The sequence below is a fragment of the Gambusia affinis genome, linkage group LG03 (assembly GCF_019740435.1).
Source record: "Gambusia affinis linkage group LG03, SWU_Gaff_1.0, whole genome shotgun sequence".
NCBI lineage: Eukaryota > Metazoa > Chordata > Actinopteri > Cyprinodontiformes > Poeciliidae > Gambusia > Gambusia affinis.
This window is the reverse complement of record NC_057870.1, coordinates 18,463,290-18,487,600: the sequence shown is the minus strand read 5'-3', so window position 1 is coordinate 18,487,600 and position 24,311 is coordinate 18,463,290. Positions and strand designations below refer to the sequence as shown.

General features: G+C 37.8%; 1 protein-coding gene across 2 annotated transcripts in view; it reads right to left on the bottom strand.

The window, feature by feature from the left end:
* The window catches only part of fbxl17 (F-box and leucine-rich repeat protein 17), a 235,021-nt gene extending 210,881 nt beyond the window's left edge, over nt 1–24,140 (bottom strand). For both annotated transcript variants that reach the window (XM_044110586.1, XM_044110587.1), the window contains exons 1-6: nt 24,005–24,140; nt 22,559–23,062; nt 20,468–20,836; nt 20,252–20,374; nt 19,875–20,132; nt 19,645–19,776 (exon numbers count right to left, since the gene is read on the bottom strand). In XM_044110586.1, coding sequence (XP_043966521.1) covers nt 19,645–19,776; nt 19,875–20,132; nt 20,252–20,374; nt 20,468–20,836; nt 22,559–23,041 — 1,365 coding nt within the window. In that variant the 5' untranslated portion in view covers nt 23,042–23,062; nt 24,005–24,140. The remainder of the gene's footprint in view (nt 1–19,644; nt 19,777–19,874; nt 20,133–20,251; nt 20,375–20,467; nt 20,837–22,558; nt 23,063–24,004) is intronic.
* Between the last annotated feature and the right edge of the window lie 171 nt (nt 24,141–24,311).

Genomic DNA, 24,311 nt, shown 5'->3' with positions numbered 1-24,311 from the left:
TTGTTATGCTGTAGGTTTCAAAGTGATTTTGATCCAATTACAGAGTCAGGAGAAGATTTTGCTGTTGTGTCTCACATAGCTGCCATGACTGCCATTTTCTAACTTGCATGCTGGCAACCAAACCTACATTTTAAGTATCAAATATCAAACATGTATTCACATCTCTAATTAAATTAATTTATCAAATGGCTGATACTTTATTCAGTTTGTACCATTTCTACATACACAGCATCAAACTCAGCAAAGGAGAAGTAAGGATTTAGAGGAATTGTTGGGATGATTCCTCTGAATATGAAAACATCTTCTAGTAAAGCTCTTACCTCTCAGATAAAACAAACACAAAAGAGATTATATTTCCAATATGCAGGAGCAGTGGTGCAACTTTACCAGCTAAATCAAAGCCTACTTTTGATAAAGTTATTTGAAGTGAACAATTGTTTATTCTAATGCATGCAAAATAATTCAAAGAATCCGGTCCTTAACAGACATCCATGCACAGTAAAAGGTTACTTTATGAAAAAAAAAAACACAAATTCTTCCATCCTCTCTGATATCAACTTTTTTGATCTACCACCTTTTTCTTTTTCTAACCAAAGCCGTCCCTCACCAAGCAGTCCTTTATTTTTTTCTAACTGAGGAAGACACTCAATTGTAAGAAAGTGAAAGTGTCTTAAAGTCCTGAATTCTCACTACATAATCTTCCTTTTATAACCGTTTAGAGGAAAAAAGGAAGGTTCCCCTGACCTACTGTCATTGTGGGAATTTTCTTTGAGTCTAGGTAGGCCTGCAGGAGTCGATATGAAGTCCCCTGGCACATTCCTCTACTGCTGCACATTGCGGGTGAGAAATTTCAAAGTGTGTAGATGGTTGCCTGTTTCTGTGTGTGTGGTGTATCTAGTTGCAGAATTTCTGGCACAACCCCAGCAGACATGGGAACGCCGCAATGGATTACTCATGGAAGAGGGGGATTTAGAGAGGAGAGGAAAGAGAGGGAGATCAATGGAGGAGGATCCAGTACAAAAAGGAGGTAGAGCAAAGAGTTTCCTGAAAAACATTGGCCAGAGTATCTGCACAAAAGCATGGACAAAGTGGAGGAAATGGTTAGAGACTATCTTTTCTGCTCAGTACAGTTTGCATTGAGCCAGAGTTTAAACGGAACAGGAGAAATACGTTTTTTGCAGGAAAACGAATAATTCTAAATGGATGAGGGAAAAAATTATTCTAAAATATTTATTCACAAAATAAGGGAGGTATCAACCTTATCACAATGGTTTGATCATTTTACTAAATCTTTTATAAAAGATTCTTAAAATATAGTCCATCAGCTCTTAAGAAGCCATATTGGTTTGTTTTAGGATAAACTGAATAGCACTGATTACACATGAGGCACCAGCAATATTACTCCATACATTTTCTAATTGACATTTCCTCTGTTTTCAGTAAAATATATGCTAACATATTATTTTTAGCTTCCAGTGAAAAACAGTGTAATACCTATGCTCCACCAGGTGGCGGCGTTTTGTCAAAATCAACTACTTTACATCCGAAAGATCAAGATGTTGTGCTTGGCTTAACCAGTGCTAGGCTAAACTTTCTAAAACAATGAAGCTACAAAACAACACCAAAGTTTTTTTTAAAATCTGAAATGATTTCACCAAAAACTCTGTGGGTCATTATAGAAAATGTTTCTCTGTGACAAGATTCTTCAACTTCTCCACGTTACTTTCCTTTTACCAGTCGTACAAGCCTTGTATTTACAGTAGCCCGTACCCTGAGTTCCAGCTTTAAATGAATAGCAAACCTCTACTGGTTCATTACGTGACCACAAGTAAAACAACTAAATCTAACACGTTTTGAAAGTAACAATACACCTAAATTGTGGTTTGGTACTTTTTACTGGAGTTTAGGTTACAGTTTGATATAGATGTGGTGCTACAACAAAAAACTTTTTTGCTTGTGTTGCAACATGCTATATAACTCACAGAAATAGATAGAAAAATGTACCACCTTTATAAGAGAGGAGGCTCTAACATGGCAGGATAATTACAACAAGGCAGATTTGTCCTGCTGAGTTCATTTAAAGTTAAAAACAAAAGAATAACAACCAGCGGTCAACAAGCCATAAGTCAGACAGAGTTTCATTTTAGCTGAGAACTGACATCCAGATATCTGTCTTGTTATGAAAGTCATTTGAGCATAACTTTATGCAGAACAAAAAGCCAGGGCAGCTTTGAATAACCTCTCCCAATATAAGATGCTGTAAAATCTCTAGCTCACCTGGTGTGACACAGCTTGCACACAAGGGCAGAGACTATTCGGTTAAAGTGATGGCACACACTAGTGCAATTAAATTCAGAAATTTCTTGCTAAATTCCCTATTATATCACAATGGGTTTGCCATACTCCACTGCTTGCCTTCCAGTGCTCCGATTTAAAAAAAGAAACCTTCAATCTGCTAACTTCTGATGAAAAACAAGGAAATGAGGTGTTTAACCTTATGATTGTCATTAATACCCAACCATCTTCAATTAGTCTGATATGAAGAGCTTAAGATGTCAGCTGAATTTCCCATCATTACACTTAAGATGCAACAAAAAATAAAATCACATCTGTGTCACGTTTTCGAAACAAAAAAGACAATAATGAGTGATCTCTGACATATATATGTTCTGTGACGATTCAATAACGATGCGCAACTCGTTAATCGAGTAACTAAAAAAAGGTCCAATGCAAGGTAATGGATTGCCTTGGCTTGGTATCGCAGTGTGTGGGGTCTTCCTCAAGGTCAAACAAGCACACAGTCTGTCAAATGTGATGTGTAGTAGCCAATCAGAAAGCAAGGAGACAGAAACATGGAGGAGAATTCAAAATACAGAAGACAAAACAGCCGCACCAGAAAGTCTGGTGGGTGTCACAGACTTTACTTTTTGCATTGTTTTTTTAACGATTAGAACTAGACCGCCAATTTTCTTCCGGGTCGGCCATGTTTGTTTACTCTGAACTCACGTTTGATCTCGAGAGGTTTAGCAAGTTTTAACACTTGACATTTGAATATTTGTGAGTGAAATCTGTCCTTGTTGGGGGTGTTTTCTTTACTGTGTGGCTGTACATCACGCATTGTGCAGCCAGCCACGACTTTTTTTTAATCATCATTTTTGGGGTTTTGAAAATCTTGCCAAGTGAAGCAGGCATAACAGAAATAATGTATATCATGATCTTCTACGCACACACAGCAATGTGTCTCCAACTACAGGAGATCAAGAACATATGTGCAAACTGTACAGCTAAAATTTAAGCAGTGCTTTGTTTTTCTAACAATTTTGTCCAATTGCATGACGCGTCTCTGCCGTGAGGTCAGTTCTAATTAGTCATTTTGTAGGTTCTGCCCAGCTGAGAAAAAGCCAGACACCATCATTTTATGCAGGCACAGATTTGGACACACCTATATTTCAAGGGCTCATTTTTATTCTTTCATCACTGTCTCAAAAAGTGGGTCAAATTCTGCGCACACACACACACACACGCCCACACACACACACACACACACACACACACACACGACTTTTTATACAGGTAGGAAGGGCCAGGTGGGGGGGCAACAGTATTCAGCCTCCTGCTTTTCAGTGACAATCCCACATCCACCGGGATTTATCTAAATGCAAATAAACTGTCTTTACTCTACAGCACGCACATAATTTACATAGCACGCCCAAAATATCATCCATTTAAAGTCAGTCGCACCGTCAGACAGCTGGGCGACCCATCGGTTCAGCCTCTACTTTCATCCGTGCCCTCCAAGGTACACGCATTTTCACCAATTTCACTTATAACTGAGCGTTAATTTAACTAAGACGTCATGATACTGGAGGGAGACCAGATAAAGGTGTGGAGTGTAGCAAATGGACAGGAATAAACTGGGAGGAGGAGGACGTGACAGGTGAATTAAAAAATGCCTTTTTTTGTTGTTCTTACTTTGAAGAGGGAAAAGTCGCTATAGTCACCACTAATTACAAAAATGTGGAGTAAAAAATAAATAAATAAACAAATCAAAGCCAAAAGAACTTAATTCTCATAATCATAAATCGCATTTTAAAACGCCACACATGTTTGACCTGGACTAAAAGTCCAAGTGGAGCCTTGTGCAAATGTCCAACAGAGCAGCAAGGTCATGCAACCTGTGATGGATGCTGTAAAGTGATGCACGCTCCAAAGGTTATCTGGGGTCTTTGCTTGGTGGAAACAACCTCACTGACGCTGCTCAGTGCTTTCACTACCTTCACATAGCTGTTAATTAGTTCAGCTAAGTGCACCATTAATCGATTGCATGTCTCTGCGCTATATCTCATAACGGCGTTGCTCTCTGGCAACAGCAGGCAAAGAAATGCGAGGTCCAGGAAGTCACAGACTTCCACTTGTGAAATACTGATTCTGGAGAGAGAGGGAGAGGAGTGGAGGTATACTCTGGCCTTAAGCAGACATAATTGGTTGATGGAGGAGGATGACACGTAAACCTCTGATTTTGAAGATATTAATAAATGCATCCCCTGCATATTCTTTCTCTATCATGGGATTTAGAAAAGAAAAATATTTTTGGTAATTCTGATTTTAAAAAAAAGAGAAGTTTGGTCTGATTTAACTTCAGATTATAAGAAAAAAATGGTGTGTCTTTTATTTCATGTATGTACACTCCTGGTTTTCACAGTAAGTCGGTGAAGGCAAGAAGCAAATATTTATACTACAAGAAAACTTACGTTTGGAGAATTCCTATTACGGCAAAAGTGTGCAGGCACTTCTCTTAAAGAACCACACAAAGAAGGACAAAAGACACCAGTCTTTGGATAACAAGCAGCAATCTATAAATCAACAGATGGCAGTTCATCTAACACCTACAGTGCACACAGGTAGAAATAAGAAACTTCACAACAATAAGAACCTTTATACTTTTGCCTTTAATTTTTATGTTTGAAGTTTTTTTTTCCCTTCAAATACTTAGACTTTCTGGACAAAATTATTTAGCTTTGCCTTAAATATAATATTATGAGTTACAATAACTAATATACAATTGGAAAGGCTGTATTATCACGTTATAATTCATTATAAAACAAGGAGGAGCAGAGTAAAGTGCAGCCGTCAGTCTGTGCAGCAAAGCTCTGCTTCTGAAGACTAGAACAGCCAGAAGAAAGACTCCAGACCCCATGAGATGCCTTTTAGAAACCATCTTCTCTTAAGGAAACAAAAAAAAAAAACCCTCCAAAGTACTCCAGAGCATCTATGCTGGAAATTCTTAAGCCGGGTCGACCTTGAACAGATAGGCAAGCTGCCGTGAATCTGAAGCTGTATGTAAAACTGAATGTAAAAGAAAAAGTATTGTGAGAAGTCAGGGGCAAATAGTGCAGAGGGAGGATAAAGAGACAAAGGGTTATGTTGAATAACAATATCATCTCAAATATCATCCTTCAGTTCAGTGGCCGGTTTGGAGATAGCGGATAATGTCAAACCTCAGCCTGGAATAACAGTTCAAGAGCAGAACTGAGGCAGCTGGTCTTGAATCCAGAAACTTTTTGTTTTTCTAAAGATAAAGTATAAGAAATCTTGACCAATAAATGCAACTAGAATCTCTTGCCACAACCAATAAATAAAAAAAAAACAAGCAATGTTGGCAGAATACAAAAAAATAAAATTAGCATTCCTGAATACTCTCTGAATTCAAGTTGCACCAATCACGCCTGTCCTGGTCAGTATAGATTTCCAATTATCTTTTTGATCTGCTGATTCAGATTTTGACCAGTCTAGGTTTGAGTGATAGAAAATTTGCCAATTATGATCTCTGGCTGAGTAATTGCAGTCCTGCACAAAAAATCAAATATCATTAGTCATTGCAATATCAGTGTGTCAGTAACCAAATCACAAAGGACTGATCGGATGCAACATTTGTTAGGATACTATAATTCAAGCGTTAACTGCACATCAATAACAAACTGGATGGATTCTAGCTGCACCTAACATCCACACTTACTCTGTGTTTTTAATCTTAGATGCTAAAGAACCCAGGGAGTAGCTACTTTATAATGACAAAGAAAGAAAAGAAATGTGGATTAATTGTAACTGGCATATTTTTATTAGTGCATACCTTTGTGGGTATGCACTGCTATCTAAAAACATTTTGCTGAAAATAGAGAGAATAATAGTGTGAAAGCATTAGCAGGACAAGAAGAAATGTTCTATAGTGAAGGCAAACTATTGTAAGGGTGAGGGAATCCTGATTATAGCGTGACCTCGCTAACCTCAAAGGCTCGTTGGAGTCTTGTTAGAGCTGCATTCTGCAGGCCTATCCTCTGTCACACCTTCATTAAGACCATCGACCCACGGTGCTTATTAAACACATTCATTACCCCAAGTATTGAACTGCTGCCGCCATTGCTGGCCCCAAATTCATCATGGGGGGAGCAAACGCAGACGGCGACATTTATACACCACAATATGGACATGCAGCTTTCTGAGTCTTATCAATCATCCCTAATGAAGTCAGTATTTAGATCGGGTTGGGCCTCTAAATCAGGAGGATGGAGGGCAGTGGGGGGGATGCAAGAGGGAGGATATGCTTAGTCTGAGACGGGATTGAAAGGAGGAGAGGAATAGCAGGCCTGTGAAGAAAAGGAAGAGAATAATTAAAATAGGTTGACGAGCCAGCCAGACACTCTCTCACAGTCTCCTGTGCCATCTCTCTGCATTTCCTCCATAAAGCACGACACAAGAAATTCCTAAAGACGGGCTTTCCATCAGGATACCTTTAAACTGGCGCTGGGCAAAAAGGCGAGTCCTTGGCGCTGATTTTAGGGTCAAGCTTTAAATTATGACATCATTTCTGCCCTTCTCAAACAAAAGGAAAACTCATCAGGAGAGAGCAGAGAAACAGGGCGTAAGAAAAAGGTGCGAAGAGATTAAGAAGTGTAAGGCATGAGCAAGGTGTCTGAAAGGACCATATATCATAGTGACATCCCTGTTGGCTGAGCGTCAGAGGCTGTTGCTGCTTTCTGGAGGCAGTCAAAGGCAAATGTAGTCCAGTCAGAGTGCGGCACTGGTTCACTGGGAAATCTAAATGACTGCCACATTTTTCAATGACTTTCTGTGGCCAGAAAATTACTTGCTCTTACTTTTGCTGCCATAAACCTTTCGATTTACTGCAAGCTAAAGGTGGGTCAGCCATTAAAATATCAAGTTTAGAGCTGTTGCAACTGTACCTCAACTTAAAGCATTTTTTAGACATAGTAGCCAAAGGAGAGAATCACAGAGAAGCATGAAAATGTCCGACTAAATCTATTCCCTTAACCAACAATTCATTTTGTTTAGATTTGTTGATAGAGTAATAATTTTAGAGCATTAGTGCAATCGGTTACATTCTATCCAACATCTGGATTTAGTTAAAATAGTAGAAACAATATGCTCTGTTTTTAACTACATAGAAGGTACTCCTTTACTTCTGATTCTCTTTTTATATGGGGTTCTGTCCTCCACAGAACCTCTGCTCCCTTTAACTGGATACTGGAAAGTACTTCTTTATTTCACTGCTTTTCAGTCCTCTTAGTTCTCAGCTGCAGATTAATGTCCAAACTGCTGAAGGTTTCACCCTTCACCCTGTAGCCCTTCTTTAGACAGACAGCCCTTCTCCCAACTTCCTTTTTTTAATACACAACTGAATTTGACTGCACTGTATTTTGTTTGGAGTGAACTGGACTGAATGAGTCACGTTGGAACGAAATGAACTGATTTTAATTGAATTTGCAACAAGTTGGATTTTACACATTAGTAATGAATTGGAACTTTATGTCTTGTAAAGTGCTTTGAGGTGAAATTTGTTGTGTAATCGAGATAAAAAAATTTAATGAAGTTAAATTTTCACAAAAGACTTCAGCATTAAATAGGGGCTGTCTCTGGGAAGGAAAATATTTGACAATTTTTAACATATTTAATTTCAGCAGCTCAGTATTTGAGAGCCTTGTTTTTCCATCGCTCTCATAAATCCAAACACATTTAAGAGGTTGGAAACTCAGAGCAAGTAAAGCAACGGATAGAAATACTTCACCGTTTTGATTAATCCATAAAGTCTTGCCATAATTACACAGATGTAAATATTTCCTACAATAAATGCAATATGGAGAGGAGCACTTACTGCTGCAATCTGGGATTCAAAACTAGAACAGAGATGAAGTATGTAAACAGTTCATGGGCCACCTGCACTGCTGCACCCACACACCTTTGCAGATGTTTATATCAAACAGGATCTCTTCAATAGTTTATTCAGGAGAGCGTTTCATTCAACATTATTTGATATTCTTGCTTTATAGGAGTTGAGTTCTTCATGTACACTTAATCTGTAGTAGAACAAGCGTTACATTTGTTATTAAGATCTGTTTGCTTTCTTGTTTTTGCACAGTACAGCTTCTACTTGCATTTGCAGGGTTTTAAAAAGTCATCAACAACAAGTTGCTTTTAGAAGCGTTTAACAGCCACATTGCTGCCTCAGTGCAGCAATGAGGCATTAGATGGCTATCACTAACAAGAGTTATTGAAACTCAAGTTATGGTTTCCAAAATTGAGAACATTTTATGTTGCATCTTTAAAATTCCAGGAGTTTTTGTTAGCAGGACCGCCAATCAGTTAGCTGAAACGTCCAAAACACTTTTTTCTTCACAACAAAAAGGTTACTAGAACACAAGGGTAGTCGTGGAGGGAAAACTAAAAGAGAACAATGCATCTGTCCAACAAAAGCAAGGTTGTTTTAAACAGCAGGTGCAGGTATGAGGCATGCATCTGTTTAGCAGCCCATGTAGGTTAGTTACCCAGGAATATCTCAAATAATAAAAAATCTGCAATTAGCTCTTTATAATTGGGCTAAACTCACAAAACATGTAATAGTCTGGGCAAGAATAAGGTGAAAACTACAACAAATTTTAGTTTATAACTTTTTTGTATTAATACTGTAAAATTATGATACTTTTACTGAAAGTCATCACACTGTGAGAATCTACCATGCTGACAGCCATTTTCACATTTTAGTCCTTTTTTTCTAGATTGCAAACATTTATTGCTGATATTCACTCTCAACCACAGTCACACTAGTAGCTTTCTGCAAAATTAACTTAAGTACTGTTGGAACCTTACAGATAATGTTAGCATGAGGGCGTCTAGTGCTTTGGTAACTTTGTTCTTTAATTGTTGCTTCTGTCTCAGAAAGAAAAAAAATTAAATTTGTTCTAGGAACATTTCAATATGTTGTATTCTTAATTTCAAAAGAGGAACATTGGGCTTGAATAACAAAAGTAAACACACACGATGGCTGCCAAGGTTGAATTTTATTGTGTGTCTAAAAACAAGCCAACAATAACACGTATTCAGGTTTAAAAGGCTGCTGTCAGAACAACAGTAAGAAACTTTAGTTGAGCAAAGCTTTTGAGGCAAAAAAAACTTTTTGAGATTTAATTTGTTTTTACTTGAATATTTTATAGAACAAAAACAAGGTCAATCAGTTTGCTTTAATTAACTGTGCAATTAACTTCATACAACGGTCCTTTTTAGAGATTTATAATAAAGTGTCTGAGATCTGGGCAAACTTCATAAAAGCTGAAAAGCGGGCTTCTTCGTAGCTATACCCAACATCTCTGACTTCATTTCAGCCAAGTGCTCTGCCACAGTAAGTGAGAATGCATACATTATGAAAGCCTCAGTCACTCCGAGCTTCCCGGGCTCTCTGATTGCTGCAGGCGAAAGCTTGATAATGTAATGGAGATGAGTGCCGCTACATCTCCGGCACTAAGAGATTACATACTACCGTTGCAAAGGTCATCCGAAGTTCCCATTTACGTGTGAGGCAAAGCATATTTTCATTTTTACAGTATTCAAATTTTCATGTGGGGACAAAATAGGGATGAACAGTGCAAACAGAAATCATGTGGGAGTTTCGTATTAAATCATTTGCATCAAGTACAAGTACAATAATTTCACTAATAAAAATTAGTTGTAATATTTTGTAGGTACAATGTTATAGAAAAAGGAAAACAAATGTAACTAGAAGGTAATTGCACCACTGTTTAATTAGCCAATAAGCTTAAGATTCACAAACTTTTAATTGGAATAATTAAAGAGGGGCTTAACTATTAGAAAACATTCAATTGCCTGGTAGACCCGTCTTACTCATGAATGCGTTTCTGTTATTCATATTCAGTCCTACAGCACCCTCTACTGATGAGGACTGGCACTCCCACAGCACATGTTTAAAAAAAAACCTCAAACTTAGCAGATATTTCCCCTTATTTATCATCCAATGATTGGGCTTCGGTCTCAGGCTTTCGAAACATTAGTTATTTCAAAAGTCGGTACTTTTTAAGATTTTTATTTCTAATTTGATTCTTGAGTTGTAACACTTTGAACAATTGAATATAAATTAAAAAACTGACAGTTAAAAGAAAGCAAGAAGCTAAAATTGAATGTTCAGTACAAGTGTAAAATCTATACCGACTGTGCTGGTGTATCCAATATTAAATGCAGACTCTCTAAAGCACAAAAATGTAAAAAAAAAAAAAAAAAACTTTTTTTTTTTAAACCAGACCAAGATTTTTTTTTATTTTTTTTTGTTCAACCAAACTGATTTGATTACAAATCTACTCCCACTATGTTCTCACTGGAAAAGCATGACTAACAGTCTTCCTAAATAGTTGAGCTGCTTTCCATTGTTCCCTGCCAAGTATAACTGGCATAATTTTGGCATTCTGTCACTTGCCTAAGATTTTAAATGCCTGCCTTTCACTTGACTTTGCTTTCTTTCCAAAAGGTTAAAACTTTTAACAGACCCAGTCAGCAAACCTTCCTCTACTTTTTCTTCTTCTTTATAAGCAATTCATTCTCTATTATTGATAGACTACAGGACCAAAAAAAGGCAAATGCTGAGGCAGAATTTCTCTCCTGGGGTAACTAATATCGAAACAAAACTGTAGCAAGGTGAAATATCTATGTGCAGGTACGCTTCACAGACTCACATTTCACTTTCTTCCCTTTCTTTCTCTCTGGCCTCTCAAACCTCTTTTGTTCCTCTGCAGACAGCAGAGCGAACTTATCGACAGAGTCTGTGTCTGAGCGCAGCCGGCAGTCCGAGCAGAAGTCAGTGCTCATTAATGCATCTGATTACTTCCCAGTGAAAAATGGTAAAAAAAAAAAAAAAAAAGACTGAAGAGTTACTGGCGTGAACACACAAACACGGAGAGAGGGAGCTTTTTGGGACTATAGATCAATATGGAGGCACTTCAATAGAGCAGTGAAGAGGAGGATACTGGAGACAGGAATATGCTGGTAACTTAAGACTACCCACTGAGAATGTAAGTAGCGGCAAAGGTTACAAAGAATCATTTTAAAATGCGTGGGGTCACCAAATAAATTACAACTTTATCCTATTCTTAACTTACCTAAAGTCTAATAATTTAGACTATTTAAATGATTCTTGACTGGTACCAAGGCATCTGCTGCTCAATGGACCTTTACTCTTTTTTTGATAATTCTCTCTAAACCTCAGAGATGCTTGGGAGCCAAAATCCCGGCTGATTTGCAGTTTCTGAAATATTCCAACACGTTCACCTGGCACCAACAACCACGGTGCATTCAAGTCACTTAAATTCTCTTTGAACCTTATTCTGATCCTCTAGCAAAAACAAGGGAACATAATAAAGTGGCCAGAGTGTATGCAGCATTTCCATCCAATGGAAAAGTCCAGACTTCTTCAAAATCCAGACAGATTTTCAAGGAAAGCAAACAGCAAAGTAGAACACTTCTTAAAATATGTTCATAATTTTACCTTATTTTTGTATATGCATTAGCGATAAAGTTTTAGATAATGATCAGAAATTTAAGGGGGTGGGGCTTTAGCTACCTTTGAACCATTTGTCAAACACTCCTGTAGGTATGAAAAATATGCAAATGGATAAAATATATTAACAATCCGCCAATGATTTCTTCCAGCTTCGATGTAAAAATTGTGATTTTTTCAAAAATCAACCCAGACAAATAGAGAAAATGAGTGAAGGATAACTATGTGGAGGAAGAAAAATAGTGAGACTTCTTGACGACCTAAAAGCATGGAAATTCTGGAACTTTTCCTCAATCTGACAGATATAATCCAGTGCCATTAGCAGGGATACTGACAAAATACATCATGCAGCTTCTGAAATTAAACATCCTGAATGGTCTAAATGGCTGTCTGAGAAGATGGGGTGGGAATTGGAGAGAAGAACAATGCATTGTTTTGTGTCTGGGCAATTATGATTCTATTTATCTGCAGTCACAGTCCAACATTTCAACAGTTTCCAGGGGAAAATCCAAATCCAATTAGAGTCTTGTCTTCAGATTTTATTTTTCCAAAATCTGTCTGTTGTTTCCTGTCAAAAGGTCTATCCCATAATAACACTCAGCCATCATTATCAAGTCCTTAGTCTTTGATTTCGCTCAAATCTAGTTAACTGCATCTGCTTCTGTCAATATACATTTCAGCGTAATTAGCTCTAATTGAACATGTGGAACCGTGCAGCCGTTCCTGCAGCCAGGAAAAACCAAACAGCTGAGACATTAGACAGCGAAATCAGAGCTGGAGATGAAGGTTCGTTCACTGACGTGTAGCCAAGAAACACTGTTCACACCGACATCCATTACTTCCAGGGTTCAAACCCATGTTTATCCTTTTTTCTTTAGCCCATACTTTTCCATACTCAAATTTCCAAATTCTTAACTTTGGAGGATATTTCTTTTTTTTTTTTGTTTAAACTCTTTGCAGAAGTAGATAAAAGTTTATACGAACATTAATGGAACAAAGTCCTACTGTGGTCAGGCTTTAAATATATAATCTTCAAATGACTGGGTGGATGAATGAATGAATGAATGAATGAATGAATGAATGAATGAATGAATGAAGGAAGGAAGGAAGGAAGGAAGGAAGGAAGGAAGGAAGGAAGGAAGGAAGGAAGGAAGGAAGGAAGGAAGGAAGGAAGGAAGGAAGGAAGGAAGGAAGGAAGGAAGGAAGGAAGGAAGGAAGGAAGGAAGAAAGTGTGTTGTATTTTCTAAATAGAATAAATCTATCTTTTATAAAATCTAAATGTTTATTTACATTCCAGTCCAAACATTATATTGTCTGTTAAGATTTTTTTTTTATTTAATTTCTCAACTGAAACCAAAATCCATCCAAACCCCGCAAACAACTTCAGATATATAAAAAAAGAAAATGTAACAAATGCACAACATCAATCTAACTTATCCAAATTATTAGAATATCCTCATTAATACCTTCTTCTGCGTTGCTTGTGCCGTCAAAATGTAGAGTTACCGCCAGAGTTTGATGCACCCAGTTGGTTTTTGCTGGTCTTAAAAATGCTCTCGCTTGTGATCCAGCAGAAGGTTCCACAACAATCTGCTAAAACCACCAGTCTGAACTCCAAGTCTTTTCAAAATCTATTGCAGCCTCTGCATGTTCAATCTGAAGCTGGGGACACACTGAATGACTTTCAAAGAAGAAGCTGCACCCAAATTGAGGGCACACAGTAATTTTTTCTCAATCTGACAAATATAATCCAGTGCCATTAGCAGGGATACTGACAAAATACATCACGCAGCTTCTGACATTAAACATCCTGAATTAGAGAAATACTTCCAAACCTTGAACTAATTAAAGCTGTAAATAATCACAAGCGTAGGTAGGCAAAGTGTCTTTGAGATGAGCCTGTGGGAAAATGTTCCCATCACACCACAGGAAAATGAAGGCAGCAGTCGTTAAGTTCAACAGGACAGGAGAACAGATAACGTTCCTTAAAAAGGCTGGGAAAAAAAAGAGTGAAAAAGTGCTTCAGCAGCAGAATTGTTATTAAATTACAGTGGTTTTAAGAGAAAGAAAATTGCATTCAGTAAAGTTCCCAACAGTGGAGGAATGGGTAACAAGAGTTTTCTCTATTTCCTCCACCGGTTAGTCAAAAAAAATAACTGACAGGAGCAGATAGTTGAAATTTCGAGGCTGTCTTTCCTCCCTACACCAAATTGAAGTAAGATGAGGAAAAAGGGAATTTGCTATTCTCATAGCCTCTGCCCTTCAAGGTAGCGGGAGAAAAATGAATGGATGAGAGTAAAAAGAAAACACTTCAGCATGTGAAAGCAAGCCTTGAAATACAACTAGCGTGCTATAACCAACTCTGGCAGAAATATTGGATGAATGCCCAGAAAACAATGCAGGTCGGATGTCAAAAAAAAAAAGAAAAACGGGCGCTGAAACACCACATTCACCTGCTTTTCACTCAGCACTTTTATCCCAAGGTTATCCTTTGCCCTGGGTAGATCTGGCCCTTGGCTAACGAGGTGAATGAGCAAGCATCAGTTTGTCAACAGTAAACAAACTCCAGAGTCTGTGTGGAGAAGTTTTCAGTACTACACACAAATCCATCCACGCATTTCCTACAATTAGTTCTCACTTGAGGAGCTGGTACCTCCCCAGGAGTCAGTGTGCAAAGGGCAAGGTTCACCTTGAACAGGTTGTCAGCAGACGTGCACCGAGACATCAGCTCGTGACCAGAATCTTTGGATTTTCAGGTTTGCCAATCACTCCTACACTAAGAAAAACAAGTCCAATCAACAAGCACATCATGGTGACTCTACTAAAAATGTTAAATGAAACAGTTTTTTTACAGCATGTTGAAACATGCCTTCGGTTCTTTACGGCTGTAAAGGGCACATAGACATATATAGAGCCGCTCTTAGCTTCTCTATGTAAAATAAAAATGAGGATAATGAACAGATTATTATAAAAGCTGTGCTATTTGCTGATAAAAGCATAAATATTGTTTAACAGTCTTCTAATTACACTGCAATTGCACTAAGAAGTATAAAACAACACATTTTAGATAGGGTAGCTATTTTATGCTAGATGACTATTTATCTTGAAAGATTAGGAGAAAAGATCAACATTTCTTATCTGAAACACATCAACCTTATTTTTATGAGAAGAACATGATAAAAACTAGAACATTTCTGAAGAAATTTAAACAAGCCAGTACTCAGTCCTCTGATGCTAAAAATTGGCATCAATGATAAAGTAAGCTATATAGTATTCAATAGAATATGGAGAGTCACAAGCATGTCACAGGGACTTACTCCATTCAGTATGTTAAAATTAGTATACGCTAACTATAGCCAAAATGCTAATGTTAGCCTAAATGCTGCCAGTGACATGTGGGGTAGAATTAGCATGTTGCCTTCTATTGACTTCCTCCATTCAGTATGCTAAACACAGCTAATAAATAAACATAATAGCAGTAGTAGGCAGCCACTGCCTACTACTGCTATTAGTAGGCAGGTGGCTGCTAACGTAGGCAGTGGCTGCTGTAACATAGTTAATGTTGTAGTAGAGAATTCCACTTGTCATTACTTCCAAGTTTGGGTTAATGTGTAATGGGTGAAACAGCACCCCCTTCTGGTGGTTGGTAGCGTTAAATGTAGTGGACACAGACATCTCGTTGCCAGTTCATGAGAAATGGGCGCGAGGTAGGTTCACTGAGTTAACGCTCTAGTGAAATGTTATGTTAGCTTGATGCTAACAAAATGCTATTCTTTGTAAGGTGCTGTACCCGCGGTGATTAACCTGATCCCTGATCAGTTCTTATCCTGTTCCACACAGATAAACAGCATTTCATCTCATCCTGTCTCCTGGCTCATTATTAACACAACGCAGACCCGATTGAAGTACCCGATCAAAATTAGAGAGGTTACACTGCATTAGCAATGTGTGTGCTAATGTTAATGCACTGCACTTCTGTTTGTTTCTGCACGTTTACTTCGTGGCACTTGGTTACCATAAAACGCGCTCATCTCCTAGCAACATATTAACAACATATATCATTGTAAAAAAAAAAAAATTCTTCTGCTCTTTTGAAATACAACTTATCTTATAATACTTAACAAGAATTGAGCAGCTGGTGAAGTTTTCAGAAAAGTGAAAATGTTTTTGTTTTTCATTGCTGGTGAACATATTATAAAACAGACATTCAACACAAAAATAAAAATTTGATTTATACTTCGAGGCACTTGGTTACCAGAAAGCGAGCTCATCTCTTAGCAACAAATTAACAACAAATATTGTTATTGTTCAAAGAGCATAAGATTTCTTCTGCTCTTTTGAAATACTACTTATCTTATACTACTTAAGAATTGTGCAGTTGTTAAATTTAGCAGAAAAAGTGATTTCTTTTTTTTTTTTTTTTTTGTCATTGGTGGTAAATATATTAAACATTCAACACAAAAGTAGTAATCTGATTTATACTTTGTGGCAGTTTGTTACCAGAAAAAAAAACGCTCATCTCTTAACAATAAATTAGTAAGTAATATTATTGTTCATACAACATAAGATCTTTTGAAATCTGATGTTTTCTTCGTGCCACTTGATTACCAGAAAACGCACTCAATCTCTTAGAAACAGATTAACAACAAATATTATTATTGTTCAAAAAAGATAAGATTTCTTCTGCTCCTTTTAAAGACTACTTATCTTATACTATTTAACAAGAATTATACAGTTGGTAAATTTTTCAGAAAAGTTTTTTTTTTTCATTATTGGTAAATATATTATGAAACATATATACTTGTCTACATGTTGTGTTCCGCCAAGGTGGCGTCTCTGGTCCTAACTGGAAGCTCTGCCCTCCTCTGTAGGAACTGAGGGTTCCACCATCTCTGCAGTTTTCTACATCTCAGCTCTCCTCAGACTAAAACTGTCATGTCAGAGTGAGACACAGAGGGGGAGACAAAATTCTATCTCTTTGTTGAGTCAAAAGAGTGTCAGTTTAGAATTTGTTTTGATTTGAATTTGGCTGTTTTTTCCGCCAATTACGTCGCCATGGTTACTAACCTGCATGCTGAGATCTAGCCGCATGTTTTGATATATATATATATATATATTGTGGGGGTGCACATAGCGGCACGAGCCGCATTAACCGTGAAAGGAAGCGGCAGTTATTTTTAGGTGTAGAGTAACAGGTTCGTTACATGCAATTAGAAGGCTTTGCAAGGCATTTCAATGCTCTCCTATGCTTTGCTATGGCAGGCCCCAAAAATGTAACTTCATCCAGATATTCTTGTGTGTAACTTCAGAAAAAGGTTACATTATATTTACCAAGTCCGTGCAAACAAACAAGATATCTCTTTATCTCCACTTTTAAAATAATTTATTCCTGTTAGTTTATAAATTGTGGAGTACATATTATTTTACACCAACGTTTAGCTTTATACTTTTAATATCGGAGCAGAAACTCCTGTCAGTTTATAAATTGTGGAGAACTTAACAACCCAGAACAAGAACCAAACACGGAGAACTAACATTTAGCTTTATACTTTACTAATCTAGAACAAACTTAGAAAATACTATATACTTAGCAACCCAGAACAAAGTGTAGTTTTTCTTTAGCTGTGTTTGTGTTGTTTTAGATTTTCTTCTAATTCATATAAAGCACTTTGAACTGCCTGGTTGCTGAAAAAGTACTATATAAATAAAACTTCTCTAACTTAAATATAATAAAGTCAACAAAGTTGTGAATTATGGTATATCTAAAAATAGGCAAAAAATGAGCCACAAAAACAAATTTAATAACAACGGACCTAACAAGCATCCTTGAGGAACCCCACAATTGACGGAATCAGCAGAAACATCCATTGATACAGACAGAGTTTTAAAACCTTATTAAAAAGAACCCCACTTTTTCGGGGAGAAGGCGCTTCTTGCTCTTCCTGTAAAAAGCTTGACATGGTCTTAATGCAGACCATACAAAGCCTCAAGAATATAAATGAATTCAAATTAAGAAAAATATCAATTATTGCAATTAGCGCATTTTTGGGGCAGATCAAAGTGAGCAAAAAACTCATCTTCATCTGTGACTGATTATGAGAAACAGACACAGAACATGCAAGACCAAAAAGGATTGTCTTAAGAAGGTTTTATAACTACCGCATATCATGTAAAGTACTTCCATCTTCTCCAAAAAGCTTTCATTAACTGTGAAATAAGACCCTAAATTACCTCTTTGCTGTTTCATTTATGTTGAAATCAACCAAATAATACAGGAAATATTGATGCACGTTTGTGGATCTCAAAGGACCCACGCTCATGCAGAGAGCAATTACAACCACTTGCAACAAGAGCAGTAAAAATCAGCAATTTCACAGAAAACCTTAAGTTGTCTTGAAAGCTGTTGGAGAAAATGAACTGCTTCTCTGTCTTCTTAACTCCTGGAAATTTAATGTCATTTGTAGGCCATACAACCACTTCCCTGGATATAATTCCCATATGAGCTATAAGGGCTATTTCTCTCTGCCCTAATGACGAGACGCTAAATAACTGCAACCCCTGCACATCTTAAATATCCCCATCTGAAATCAATATACCTCTGCTGAAATGTTATCAGCAGCAATATTAATCTCTCACCTGGCTTTAATCGCTAATTTCATTTGCTACTAAGCTGATGAATGGGGTTTTAAAAAAAACGAGCAATTCCTAACAATTTCAAGTGGACTAATTCATCAAGGTCACCATTACTCATGGAATCTGAAGAAATATTCACTGGAATTCATTTATGAAACAAAGAGCACCCACATAATGAGGGGTTGAAATGGACCATTGAAATTGTAATGAGAGTGCACAAAATGGTTTTCTGCACAGTTTGTGTCTGCATCTGAGTCCAATATCAGATAGTAAATACAAAAATGTCTCTCAAGATTGTGAAATGATAGAGAACCAGACTATGGAATACGTGGCAAATTAAGGAGAAGGAGCTTACCAGCTGCTTACAGAAAACAGCGCCATCTGGTGGTGGTTTAGCGCAGGTAGCCAAATTATTATTCCTGCTAATAGTTTTAACACAGTTAAACTTCAGTATACTATATAAATACTGTAGTATTTATGCGCCTTAAAAAAAAATTCTACATGTTTTTCAATATAAAAACACAAAGTGGTACACAATTGTGGAAAAAAGGTATTGCACACTTTTTAAAATGTTCCACAAATTATTACATCTGGATATATCGTGGTATCTCCCAGTGTTGCTCAGAAAGCGAGGCAGAAATGTTTGCCTGTTTTTCTCATTCGAACAGCATGGGGAGAATCTCTAGACACGGATTTTATAAATTTTGCAATTCTTCTTCAATTTAGATTTGAAAATCAAAATTTTTATACTCAATTGGCATTAGCTTATAATGCCGATTGAGAACATCACTGTCACTAACTGTAATATCAGTATGTCTTAGTAGGTTTGTAGTTGTGCTACACTCTTTCCGTTTTAAGATAATAAACTGAACAGTGTTTTGTAAAAAGCTTAAAGCTTTTCTATTTCTGGAAATAGAAGAATATTGTTCTACCATCAGTTTGTCAAACTACAATTAGAAACACAGAAGACCTAAATACCCCCCAAAGTGTTAATAAGGAAACATAATAATGCATACGAAATACACACAACAGGATCAAAAAAATCAAGAATGCTATGTTGCTTCTATGCGACAAAAAGACAGTCCAACAATCAAACCGCCTCGCATAAAGTAAAGAAGAAAAGATTGTATGTATAACATTAAAAGTGTTTAACTCACCATTTTGTTCTCTTGCAAGTAGAGTCTCTGCAGTTTTGGACATCCTCGAGCCAATGCCATCATACCTTCATCAGTGATGCCATAGCACTGACCCAAGTGGATATCCCTCAACTCCCTGCAGTTTGCTCCCAACTGAAGGCAAAAAACAAAAAATTAATAAGCATCAAAATATTTGGCAACTTTTGTGAACCAACAACTAAACTGAACGTCACTTGGAACAGAAGCCTGACCTTCTTCAATGCCACATCAGTTAGTTTATCCTGGTTTCCCACATGCACCTTGACCAGGAGAGGGCAGTGTGTCGCCAAAGCTGTCACTGAGATGTCACCCATCTGCTTGCATCTGTAAGCTGTGTACTTCTGCAGACCGGGACAGTGGGAGGCCAGAGAGGACACGCCATAATCATGGACTCCCCTGCAATCTGAGATGTTAATCTCAGTCACATTCTGCCTCCGAGACGCTATATTCACAAGGAGATCATCGTTGACCTAAAGAACGACAACAAGAAAAACATTTGACAAATCTTATTTTCTATTATCGAAAGTAAAGGTTTTCTTTATGAAAAGTTATGTTTATGAAGAGTAATGATCAATAAATAGTCTCTTACTTGTTGCAAGCCACTGAGGTCGATTTGCTTCCAGAACTGAAAGTCCAAGCAAAGATCCCTCCAATACTTACAAACCAGAGAGGCACAAAGACAGCGCTCTTTCACTGTCAGGTGGGACAGCACCTTTGAGCAGAAGAAACACAAACATTTCTAGTTCACTAATACATACAAAATGAAAAAATATGAGTAGTAGAGAGTTACATTCCCTTCACTGACCTTAAGAAGGATGGAGGAAGGCAGGTGGTTGATACTTAGATGCTCAGCAGCATCAGAACTTCTTGCCTGGCAGTCGTCATAGTGATGCAGGCAGCACGGGGTCGACTCTGAACTGTTGGGCGATTCGGTATGAAGAGTCAACCCACAGCAGCAGTCCACTGGGGAGGAGGAAGAGGAAGTGGAGGTGGAAGAGGAAGAGGGAATGGGGCAGATGGGAAGGTGGCTGTGTCCAGTTTCAGAGTTCGAAGCAGCATCCCCGGCTCCTCCTACATCTCCTCCTGCTCCCACTCCATCAGGAGCAGCAAAGGCACAGCGCGGCTGCTTGCATGGGGTGCACCTCTGCACCTCCGAGCACTTCCTCTTGCACACCTGCATTCAGAGACACAGACAGATCTATCAGAGACGGCACAGCCTAGTTATCAAGTGTCTGCACGGTGTGTTCAAGTGCAACGTTTTTGATCAGGGACTTTTGATGTATCGAGGCTTTAATACAGCTGACTTTACATTTTAAAATAAAAAACTGACTGAAGTACTTTCAATACAGTGAACCCTCGCTTTAATGCGGTTCACCTTTCACGGCCACGCTGCTTCGCGGATATTTTTTTGTGAAGTTTTTTTTTTTTCCACAGTGCATTGTGTTCTGCATCCTGATTGGCTAAACAGTCTCCAATCTTCTTCTCTACCTGTGTGCCAGTAACGTTACGGTATTTGAATATACGTAATACAGCTTGGCAAATTTTGGTAAATCTTTTTGCCCAGAAGAAAAAAAGAGCAACAACAACTACCGATAACGTTGTTCTTCTTTCGAAAAGCCACACCTGCACCACAGGCTTCAAAAGAAAAAGACACTAGAGAGCAGAGTCACAGTCAGAGGAACAGTGAAATAAACGAGTCACAATTTGTCCTACTGTACTTTGCATTGATAATTAAAATGATTATTTTACTGTAATTACTTGTAAGAAAGCGTTCTATTTGTTAAAAAAAATGCTTAGGGCTGGAAACAGGCTTTGTTCTTTGGTTTCAATGTAGAGTATTTAATTATGCTGTATAATAATTGTAAAAAATAAAGGTAACTACTTCACGGATTTCGCCTATCATGGGTTCTGTTCGGAACGCATCCCCCTTGAAAAACGAGGGTTCACTGTATTTCTTTTGACTTTTTAACTACTTCGACAATGAAGGAAAATTGTTCATTTTAAGATGTATAAAAAAGGAAATACTTTAAATCGGCCATTTCTTTGTTGCATACAAATTTTATAAATGCATTTAGCTACTTATCCTCAAAAAAGCATCCGGACAAGATTAACTTTTCCACATTTTGCCATAATTTAGCCCTAAGTTACAAAGTATTTTACTGGGATTTTATGTTACAGACCAGGAATCTGCAACCTGTACATGCCATTTACCACTTATAATCCAAAGAGATATTTTTTCCCTTGGTTCAATTGAGTAAAATTTCCTTTGATCTACAAATGTCCCATAACTTTGTGAAAAGGCGACAACTTCCAATTTGGATGAATATCTACTGCAGGAAATGTGTCATCATTCTTAAAAACGCTGTTTAAAAAAAGATTTTTGCGGTTTAAAATAAAGAAAAGCAAATAACTTTTGCAAAAAGAAGTTGAATACATTTTCTTCTGATGTTGTTCATGAAAAAAAATTTTTTTAAATAAACATTCCACCTAATGACAAGAAAAGCAGATTAAAAAATGGTGGTATTTTCATTGACATTCTGTTGTTGAAATTTAATGCAATTGTTCTATGACAAAGTCTTCTAAAACTTGCATTTGTTATCATATCTATATTTAAAAACATTAACTAGTTTATTATTTGTTTACCTATGTTTTTAAGAGCCATAGTGGAAAAAAGCTAAAGAGCCACTTGCGGCTCTGGAGGCCGCAGACCCCTTGTTATAGACCAACAAAGTGCATAGTTGTGAAGAAGAAGAAAAAATCTCATAACGTTTGGAAATTCTTGTGTTTTCAAACACAATGTGTAGCTGTATTGTGACAAAATGTGTTGAGAGTCAAGGCGTCTGAATACTTTTTGTAAGAGTTTTCAGCAGCTAGAGAGTTTAGAGTCGATGCCTACCATCTCTGTGTATTCGCTGGTGCAGCCGGGCACAGCCACAGGTAAGGGCACAGTCACAGACACACCAGCCGTCCGGAAAAGCACCGGTGGTGGAATCAGTTTGGCAGGAACGGCTGACAAAAGACTCCTCCCCTGGCCCTCCCAGATGGCAAGTTCTCTTTGCGACAGCAGAAACTTGGAGCAGTCCTCAGGCGATGCAAGGGCCGCGTAATGCTCTGCGAGCTTCGAGGCTGTCGCCGCTCCGATGCCGACTTCTCCTACGCCCGGCACACTGATTCCAGCGATGCTGTTGTGACGGCAGCCGTTGACACCGGCTTCCAGCTGGTCGCTGTCGTCGTCAAGACCACTGCTGTTGCTGTGGACGATGAAGCAGAGCATGCAAGGCCCCTGGAGAAAACAGTTCCTCTTCTTCTTCTTCCTGTGATTTAACTTGCACGTCCTCTTCTTCAGGCGTAGACCATTTTTGGAGAGAAGATGGCCCATATAGATGATTCAAGGAAACTCCTGACAAGTAGAAACGCATTTATTTTATTGCAACTGCATTTCTAGGAATAATATTCTCCTTGTTTTATCAAATTAGTTGATTGCTAAAGACAATAAAAATCAGATGGGTGTAAAGTGGTTATGAAATGCCAGTACAGAAGAAATCGTACAGACTGGGTACAAAATGGAGACATGATAGTAAATGTTCCCAGTAATACATGGATTACGGTACATATAGACCTTGAGTTAACAGCAACATCTTCTCTGTCAAGCAGCATTTAAAACAAGAAACTCCTTCCTTGCCACTATTATTTATTTCTAAATAAATCAATCACCCGCTTCATTGTGTTGGATCTTTCACTCAAAGCAGCATTACATTCATTCTCCTCATTCTTCTAATAGAAAATTTAAAGTTTTCTTTTTCTTTTTGGGTGGGAAAACAGGGGATAGAGTCTATTCTCTATGCTGCAACAATTTTTTATTCAATATTACACACATTTTGAGTCAAACTGTGAAGTTCTCCCATAGTTTGGGAGTTTGATTTCTCAAATTAAGTCAAAGTTAACTCCTACAAATGATTGGAATAAATTACTCTGTGTTTGATGAATTTATGAGTTTATCTCTTTTAATTGGTTCGCAGAAATATTCGATAATACTCGAATTTATTGAGAGCTACCTGTACAGGTGTGTGTCAATAAAAATCAAGGCACTGATAGGGATGCGCTGAATGAATGCTCAGTGCGTATTTCATTATTCCCTGATAAGAGATACCACTTCTACAATTTCTATTTAATTGTGGATCTATTTATGTCACAATAAAATTTAGCTTTTTTCAACAGAAAAAATAAACCTCGTCTGGCTGCAGCCGAATGAAAACACAAGGATGTAAACAGTGAACAGGTGGCTCTTTGACTAGCATAAACAAAAACATACAGCACGGTAAACCTTGAGACTGTGACTTACCTGAACTCTCTGCAGGTATAAGTCCAGTTTAGCTCACGGTTTCTGCCTCATTTAGAGTGAAAAAGGCAGAAGCTAGGAGCTTTCTGGTAGGCTAAGCAGCTCCATCTTCATCATCAGATGCTAACTTAGCTGTAGCTTTCAGCATGAAGCAGCTCTCAATGCACTCCGCCGGACGGTGCCCGCATAGTCCTGCTACGAAATACGGACAAAGTGAGCGCTGACAGCCCCGACGGTGAAGACGGAGTGGCCGGAGAAGCAGCACGGGACCCCCCGAGATGTTTATCCAAACAGTTTGCAGCCCTGCCTC